Source organism: Lissotriton helveticus, chromosome 1_1, assembly GCF_964261635.1.
Source record: "Lissotriton helveticus chromosome 1_1, aLisHel1.1, whole genome shotgun sequence".
Taxonomy (NCBI): Eukaryota; Metazoa; Chordata; class Amphibia; order Caudata; family Salamandridae; genus Lissotriton; species Lissotriton helveticus.
The window spans coordinates 254,009,890-254,019,613 of NC_136057.1; the positions used below are offsets into that span (position 1 = coordinate 254,009,890).

The 9,724-nt window shown below is 44.8% G+C and overlaps 1 protein-coding gene across 1 annotated transcript; it reads left to right on the forward strand.

Annotated features, from left to right (window-relative positions):
* Positions 1-926: 926 nt before the first annotated feature.
* Positions 927-1,955, forward strand: LOC144769064 (proto-oncogene Mas-like). The gene has a single exon (XM_078653062.1). The coding sequence runs from the start codon at positions 927-929 to the stop codon at positions 1,953-1,955; it is 1,029 nt and encodes a 342-aa protein (XP_078509188.1).
* Positions 1,956-9,724: the final 7,769 nt, after the last annotated feature.

The following is a 9,724-nucleotide window of genomic DNA, read 5'->3' on the forward strand; positions in this document are numbered from 1 at the left end:
AGTAGAGGTTTGCACGAGGGTTCTTCGCATACTCTGGACTCATCACCACAAAAGCATCATTAGCAAGTACAGATCCTGAACCAGAAGGCCTGGGTCCAACCCCTACATGTCCTCAGACAGACAACCTAGTCAGCAACACTGCTTCTTTTTGGATGCTCGTCTGCTGACTGTGGTCACAAGACATGAAGGGTGTGCACCTTACTTATGGAAGGTGAATGTGCCCCATTGTTTAACGCCATTGACCCAATACTTCCCTTGGACCAATATGTGGCAACTCTTAGTCACTGAGGTGCAGACTTAGAAACAGGCTTACACTTGAAGCAGCCCCTGGATGGAAGTCGTGTCAATGACTAAGAAGGGAAGAAAAACACTTTCTGGCACTTGTAATCATTCCCAGATGAGGGAGCTCAGTGTTACAAAATGTAAATGTACTTGCATTTAATGCCCAAGGAGAAAAGAACAAACTGCGCCTTACAGATGACCATAACTCCTCACAACGTCACAATATGTATGCAGTCCTTGGGCTTGGATTGTGGCCCCACTGAATGGTGCTCTTGCTTGTAGGGACAGAAAACACCTCTACCTGGCTACTGACATGTCTCAACAGCCTGTCACTTAATTTAGATCAAGCAGAGATCTAACTGCTCATTGGTCATTTCCATAATTAAACTTTCCCTGTAGGGTCAGAAGGATATACACTTGAGACTCTAAATGAATCAGATGTCACAGTACTGAAGAGTAAAGCTTGATATAATGGACTTTATAAGGTAAATTTCAATATTTCAATAGCATTTCTTCATGAAAAATATATCTCAAGTGTAAAGTCCTACCATATGCTCTATTTTATGTCTGTTTAACATGGTAAAATATCTTGAGTGTAATGTACATTTGTATTTTCCCCAACAGACTCACAGGAAGATCTACATATGGCAAATGTTGGAAACATGTCCCTCAACACTGGCGCAGGAGGCATTAATGGGACTGCAATGGGTACTTCTGCAACAGGGTCCGTGAATGGTTTTGTCACTGCGGCCGGCTTCATTTTAGTCATCTCTCTTCTTGGGATCATCGGAAACAGTTTGGTCTTCTGGTACCTTGGCTTCAGAATCAAGAGGACCAAATACACAGTCTACATCCTCAACCTTGCGGTCGCAGATCTCATCTACCTCATCTGCATCTCAGTCGTAATGTCTATCACAGTTGTTCTTTTCTTGGAACCTAATCACAACATAGCCAATCCAGGGAAGGTTTTAGACATACTAGAGATCTTTCTTGACTTTGGGAATACTGCAGACATGTTTTTGCTAACAGCCATTAGCGTGGAAAGGTGTTTGTCTGTCTTTTTCCCCTTCTGGTACCGTTGCAAAAGGCCAAAAATCCAATCTGTCTTTGTGTGTTCCCTCCTGTGGTGTCTCTCTGGTTTGGTGACACTGGTGGACAACATTGTGTGTCCCCAAGAATTATTTGGCAAAATATCAGGGAGGTGTACAGGAGTCCAGATATTTCTGTCGGTCTTAATCTTTATTATTACTATTCCGATAATGGTCTCCTCCAGCCTGATACTGGTGATAAAGATCCAAAGGACGACTAAGAAAGGCCAACCACCCAAGCTCTTCAAGGTCATTGTGATCTCGGTTATCCTCTTCCTCATTTCCGTGGCACCTGTGAGACTTCTATGGCTTCTGCTTTACCTGCAGAGCCTACCCTTCATTTTCTCTGCGGGGGCTTTTTTCTTTGCAAGCTACGCATGTGTCTCGATAAACAGTAGCGCCAACCCCTTTGTCTACTTCATGGTGGGAAGTCATAACATGAAAGGTGTATGTGAATATCTTGAGAGAGCCCTCAAGAAGGTCTTTAGGGAGGAAGAAGAGGAGGGAAGGGGCGAGGGATGTGCAATGACAAAAGCCAATGAAGACAGCGATACCATGGATTCTAACATCAGCTTTCAAACTTAATGGCTCGCATATGGTAGACAAAGCTGGACAGAACTGAGAAAGCCACCAGAAGTTCTATTTCCAGATGTGCACGTATGTTTAACTGTGTGCAAATTCTAACCACGCCAGTTCATGTCTGTAGTTTATGTATTTTCTTTGTGACACTATGAGACTCCTTTGTGTAGTAAGATCTGAACACTTCCAAAGACTCTCTGACAAGGTCAACCCTTCACAGGAACTATGAGATGTGACATAGCCATGGCATTACCGGACAGTCCAAGGGTTCAAAAATTGAGACACTGCGTGTGTGGAGGTGAGATGTAGGCAGGCGATTACATTTTGGGAAATACCTGCCTATGATTTAATTCAGGATTGAGGGAATACCACCACTGACCAGTAAGACCACAAATTCTATATGCCAAATTGAGACCAAATCTGACTTACAATGGCATATAAGTACAAAGCTGGTTGCTGAGCCAATTCAAAGCCTAAAGGTGAGTGTGAGACTCTCAAGCTTGAAGGCAAGTTAACATTTAGAGAAAAAAGACTGAGGAAAAGCTGATACAACTTTGGTAAAGGAGAATGGTAATGTCAGTGGCAATTTGTGATAGCAGAGTTAGTGGGAAATGGAATGCATTACACAGAAAAATGATTTCTGCATGACTGTACAGAAGGAAGAATCCCCCTACATATAGACACAAGTACACTTATCTGGCTCTTTCTGGGCATGGGCTCCTCAGTACCACTGCTGCCGGGAAAGGCAGGAATAGCATAAAGTAAGACACCAGATGATGCAGCCCACACACAGGTGATTCAGCGAATCCTCTTGAGAAGGCTTGGCATCATTTTAAAGGATGCACCTACTTCGGGTAGGATTTGTGGATGTGTGGGTATCATGCCTTGGGGGTTTTGCGGAAGAGAGTGTGCCTAAAAGAGAAGGATGATGCTGTATTAATGCATTTTGGACCAGGCACTTGTTTCAAGCAGTACAGAGTGTAGGACGACTTGACCTATTGGGAATCCTGTCATTTCACTTAACGGTGGAGGTTTCTCCTTGCAAGATTCATTACTCTAGGCACATCAAAGAAGCGGAGTACTTGGTGAATGGCAATGGATGATGCAGATATGGGTGCCAGTCACTAATTCTGGCTTACCTGGAGTGAGAATGATGTACTTAATGGTAGTCAACGTCAAATGAATGACAGATAAGGAAATCATGAAAGAAGTGTCTTTTTCTTATACAAGGTCACAGAGAGTCCATGAATGATTGCCACACTAATTTCACGGTTGCTTCTCCGACACAGAGGACCGGAGTGGAAGTTTAGTGCCCCCTGGACCAGTCAACATGCTAAGAGATGACTGCAGTAAGTGAGGTCACGAGAAGAACTGCAAAAAAACATGGATCCAGACAAGTTACTCCTGATTCTTCCATTGAATGTTGTAGACTGAAAGGGGGTGCAGCAGAATTGTTCTGACAAGAAACCCCTTGTTCTGATATGTTTAGAAGACAATTTTACCCAACCCTAGTTACCCTAAAACGACCTGCCTTGAGGAGGATCATTAAGGAATTCATGGTCATACTGAAAATATGAGTTTCATGAAGTACAGAAAGAGTGGCATAAGACGATAATTAATAACTTCACTCCGACACTGTACACAAATGTCCTCCTCTTCACGATTGTAGATATGGACTAGCATGTGAGATTTTAAATGAAGGAGCATGTCTTTTATACGTACACCACCTCAGAAGAATACATTTAATTTTGTATCAAATAAAAATCTGTTTTTATTGCCACGAGTTGTCATGTCATTTTTCCAAGGTGCTTGTGGACACACAGTAGACATCAGATTTTGGTAGCTACTTGTTCTTACTTCAGATGTAAACCCACTGACACATCTTCTTTCCCAAGATGCTCTCTGATGTATTAATAGGGTTCAGCTTTGGAGGTGTAGAGTGGCCTCGTTGGACTTCTGAAGATTTCAGCCCTACATGCACTTTAGAGATGTAGACATTACCATCTCATGTAAGGGATACACACATTTGTGCCTGTACAGATATCCCACACAAACCAACAAACACATAACATATAATATATGCTCAGAAAATACACAACAAAGTAAATATTAGTTCAATTTCTGGATCGTGTCAACCCAAAGAGAAAGTGTAAACCTTTTGGAAGATTTATGTAACAGCAGGACGCGAGGTCCACACTCCAGGATGAAGAAGAAATATTTTAAGCTTCTTAATGGAGGTCATATGACCTTACACGAACGAAGTCATGACAAAAATATACACACATCTTCTGTAGATACCTCCTTTCACTTCGAATTCTCTTTTCAGATTCCTTCAAGCACGTATTGTTTAAGAAAACCTACTGATCACTTAAAATAATGTTTTCGGATATCATATGCAAGGATAGCAAGATGTCTCCCACACCTTCTCCTACAGCGACCTGAGGGACAGATGCATCGCAGTGTTGCATTTCCCTTGCATCATGAAAGGTAACACAAAGGCACTACAACACTAAAGTCAGATGTACCATGCAGCGTATGGTCACCTTACTTGACCCAGCGGTGCTTGGTAAATGTGGAGTAACTCTGGGAGGCACAAGTCGTTGCTCTGCATTACTCTGACCCAGGAAGGCATTCCAAGGGTGGAGCGTGGATGTTCCCATGCATCTACTAATGGGTTTTGGCTCGTCCCCATATGTACCATGAGTGGCAGACTTGAGAATTTATCAAAATGCTACACTTCCCAGGGGAGTTGTAACGAGGAGAAATATCATGGATATTTGTCCTGTTTTTGTTTCTCTTTCTACATTTGGCATCCTGCAGCAAATGTCAGAAGAAAAGCCTTGGAGGATTCTTTTTGTACTGGAAGGTGACACTTCCTGCACAAAAACATTCCTGCCTACAACGCAGGCACGTTTGCATGCCTACATTAGCACAAGGCAGCAATGTGTCATAATGCATTCCTCCTCTCTCATTTTGATGAATCGGGGCCCTAGACAGCATGAAGAAGAGAGTCCGGATCAGCACCTGTATGGCAATCATCAGATGTCAATCGTTTGTTAATACTAGGAGGCAAGAACATGCACAATATCTCAATCATGTGATAATTCCTGGTCGGAATTGTGTGCATCAGATATCATTCATGTGTTAATTCTAGGAGAAAAGGGTATGCACTATATGTCAATCCTGTGGTAATGCTAGGACATTATTGGGTGCATCATGTGTCTATCATGTGTTAATCTTAGGTGGAAACTCCGTGCACAAGATGACTATCATGTGGTAATCCTAGGACAGAATGGCACACATCAAATGTCAAACATGTGTTAGCCCTAAGAAGAAATGGCATGCACCTTGTAGGTCAAACATTTGCTAATGTTAAGACAGAATTGTGTGCCTCAGATATTAATCATGTTAATACTAGGAGGAAAGGGTATTCGCCAGATGTCAATTGTGTTAATGCTAGGACAGAATGGAATGTATCAAATGTTATCTATGTGGTAATAGCAGGATAGAATGGCATGCATCAGAAGTCAACCCTGTGGTAACACTAGGACAGAATGGCATGCATCCGATGTCAATAATGTATTAATGCTAGGACAGAATTGCATGCACCAAATGTCAACCCTGTGGTAACACTAGGACAGAATGGCATGCACCAGATGTCAACCCTGTGGTAATACTAGGACAGAATGGCATGCATCAGATGTCAACCCTGTGGTAATACTAGGACAGAATTGCATGCATCAGAGGTCAACCCTGTGGTAACACTAAGACAGAATTGCATGCATCAGATGTCAACCCTGTGGTAACACTAGAACAGAATGGCATGCACCAGATGTCAACCCTGTGGAAATACTAGGACAGAATGGGATGCATCAGATGCCAACCCTGTGGTAATACTAGGACAGAATGCCATGCATCAGATGTCAACCCTGTGGTAACACTAGGACCGAATGCCCCGCGTCAGATCTTAACACTGTGGTAACACTAGGACAGAATGACATGCACCAGATCTCAACCCTGGGGTAATACAAGGACAGAATGGCATGCACCAGATGTCAACCCTGTGGTAACAGTAGTACAGAATGCCATGCATCCGATGTCAACCCTGTGGTAACACTAGGACAGAATGGCATGCATCAGATGGTATCCCTGTAATAATACTAGGACAGAATGGGATGCCCCAGATGTCAACCCTGTGGTAATATCAGGACAGAATGGTGTGCAACAGATGGTATCCCTGTAATAATACTAGGACAGAATGGGATGCCCCAGATGTCAACCCTGTGGTAACACTAGGACAGAATGGCATGCACCAGATGTCAACCCTGTGGTAATACTAGGACAGAATGGCTTGCATCAGATGTCAACCCTGTGGTAATACTAGGACAGAATTGCATGCTTCAGATGCCAACCCTGTGGTAATACTAGGACAGCATGCCATGCATCAGATGTCAACCCTGTGGTAACACTAGGACAGAATGCCCTGCGTCAGATCTTAACACTGTGGTAACACTAGGACAGAATGGCATGCACCAGATGTCAACCCTGTAGTAACACTAGGACAGAATGACATGCACCAGATCTCAACCCTGGGGTAATACAAGGACAGAATGGCATGCACCAGATGTCAACCCTGTGGTAACAGTAGAACAGAATGCCATGCATCCGATGTCAACCCTGTGGTAACACTAGGACAGAATGGCATGCATCAGATGTCAACCCTGTGGTAATACTAGGACAGAATGGCATGCACCCGATGTCAATCCTGTGCTAACAGTAGTACAGAATGCCATGCATCAGATGTCAACCCTGTGGAAATACTAGGACAGAATGGGATGCTTCAGATGCCAACCCGGTGGTAATACTAGGACAGCATGCCATGCATCAGATGTCAACCCTGTGGTAACACTAGGACAGAATGCCCTGCGTCAGATCTTAACACTGTGGTAACACTAGGACAGAATGGCATGCACCAGATGTCAACCCTGTGGTAATACTAGGGTAGAATTGCATGTATCAGTTGTCAACCCTCTGGTAATACTAGGGCAGAATGGGATGCACCAGATGTCAACCCTGTGGTAATAGTAGGACAGAATGGCATGCATCAGATGTTAACCCTGTGGTAACACTAGGACAGAATGGCATGCATCAGATGTCAACCCTGTGGTAACACTAGGACAGAATGGCATGCACCAAATGTCAACCCTGTGGTAATACTAGGGTAGAATTGCATGTATCAGTTGTCAACCCTCTGGTAATACTAGGACAGAATGGCATGCACCCAATGTCAATCCTGTGCTAACAGTAGTACAGAATGCCATGCATCAGATGTCAACCCTGTGGTAACACTAGGACAGAATGGCATACATCAGATGGTATCCCTGTGGGAATACTAGGACAGAATGGGATGCCTCAAATGTCAACCCTGTGGTAATACCAGGACAGAATGGCATGCATCAGATGTCAACCCTGTGGTAATACTAGGACAGAATGGGATGCCCCAGATGTCAACCCTGTGGTAATACTAGAACAGAATGGGATGCCCCATGTGTCAACCCTGTGGTAATGGTGCACAGCAGGAATATCGACGTAGAAATATCGAGGGACATTAATATTGCCGCAGAAATATCATCTGGAAGAAATATCGACAACAAAAATATAGATGACAAGAATATCGACTGACAGGTAAGTAATATCGATTACAAAAATATAGTTGTAATAATATCGTTTACAAAAATATCGATTTATTAATAATGTTATGTATTTTAGTGTTTTTAATAAGAATTGTTTGTCATTTTATTATGTTTTAGAATTTTTCTAGTTATTAATTTATTTTAAGTGTAACTTTGCGTTATTAGTTCCCTTGCGGGTTGTGGGTTTATAGGGGAATAGGGTGGGAAGTAATTTTATTATATACATTTAATTGAATAATGTGTTAATTTCATTAGTAATTATTGTTAATTATTTTTAAATAGTCAAGTAAATTAATTATGTTAATTGTTTAATTAATTTTAGGTGTGTGTTTTGGTATTTGTATGTGTACATGGTGTGAAGGGTGGGGAGTAATTTTTTTTTTTTTAGTGATTCATTATTAAATATTTAAAAATTAATTACCATTAATTATTTAGTAATTAGAGGAGGAGCCAAGCCAGTGACCAAGATGGCCGCTTAGGGGGTCGGCTCCACGATCCCTCTCTCTCACCGTACTATCCTGACACGATCCTGGTCCCCCGGTCCTACCCCCGCGTAAGTAACGGGAAGCAGCGACCGTTGGCGAAAGAACGAGCCTCCTCCGAGACTCGAGACGGAGTTGCGTTGTCTGCAAGATCGAGGCCCGGTCCGGCCGTCAGACCGGGGCCTCGCGTGACTCGGGATCCGCCGCGCAGTACAACAACAGCGGGGCCGGAAGACGCTGTGTACCTGGCCCACCCTGATCAGCGGAGAAACGACTGCCGAGGCATCTGGGGCTCTAGATAGTGCTGGAGACACTGCGGGACCCGGGGAGAAGCGGCCCCGGGCCTGGAAACGGAGCGTGAAGGCTGCGGAAGGTATCGGTGGAGGCTGGGCGCCTGCGGGGCAAGTCGACCGTGAAAACACGGGGAGTCTGTCCCCAGAGCCAGGGAGGCCCGCGATTATCTGTGTAGTGCCAGGTGGAGGAACGAAAGGGCCTTGGATTGCATCCCCCTGGTGGGGGAGGAGCTTTCCGGCAAAGGTGTGGCTGGTGACTCACCCCGAATGTCCTTCCTGGGGCCAGGAGGACCATAGGCAGGAGATCATGCACAAGTGATGCTACTGAAGGCCTGGAATCCCTACAGATAAGGTGGTGGCCCGATGCGAGGTGCCTGACGGCAAAGGGGCCCTGGAGGACGCCCCCATGCAAAGGGACACGTAAAGATCAGCCTACGGTGCAGTGAGAGAAGCACAGGATACATTAAAGAGTGCCCTAAATATCCCTCGGGTGACTCGGACCACACAGCGGGGTGTCTGAGATCGGACGTGGTATTGATGGAGTGGAGGATTAGCAGGATCAGCAAATTGAGTGGTTGAGTAGTGCCAGACTGAGAGAATAAACAAGGAGCAGGTATTGACCATACGGTGGCGGCTCTCCGGAGGTTCGAACTCTGCTCCCGTCGGCGGTGCAGATGGTGAGTCCAGAGTGGATGCACTGAAAAATTGCCCGGTGGCGCATTGGTGGATCTGCCTTCTAGGGACACAGAGCGAAAAACGCACTGCACGAGATCACCTGGTGGTGGTGAAGGAGAAAAATGGCAACCAAGATAGAGCGTTGTCCCGGAACACTAAAGGGTCCAGAAATGTTCAGTCCAACAGGCTGGATAGGTACACCCTACCAAGGGGATCCCCGGTGGAGGCCAAAAGGCCACAAGGGGGAGGGAAAGAAGACGCTCCAGCAGTGGTAGAGCCGACGCTTGCAGATCTCATGGCAGCTATAACTGGAGTTCAAACTTTCCTGGGCCAGAAAATGGAAGCCCTAGATACCAAGCTTGACACTGTCACCATAGCGGTGGGTCTGATTAGAGCAGATCTCACAAAGACTAGTGAAAAAGTCAAGACGTTGAAGGTGGAAACGACCAGCCTAATCGACAACGTCAACCAACTACAGCTGGAGGTGCGTGATCTTAAGGTCTCGAGGACTCTCGCGGATCGTAAGCTGGATGAGTTCTAGTGTAGAGCACGGCGGAACAATGTTCACATTCTGGGAGTGCCTGAGAAATTAGGGGGACAAACGCCAGGCCTGTTTGTCGAAAATTTGGTAC

Excerpts from the sequence above, each read along its gene's own strand:
- LOC144769064 (XM_078653062.1), top strand. The coding sequence starts at position 927 with ATGGCAAATGTTGGAAACATGTCCCTCAACACTGGCGCAGGAGGCATT.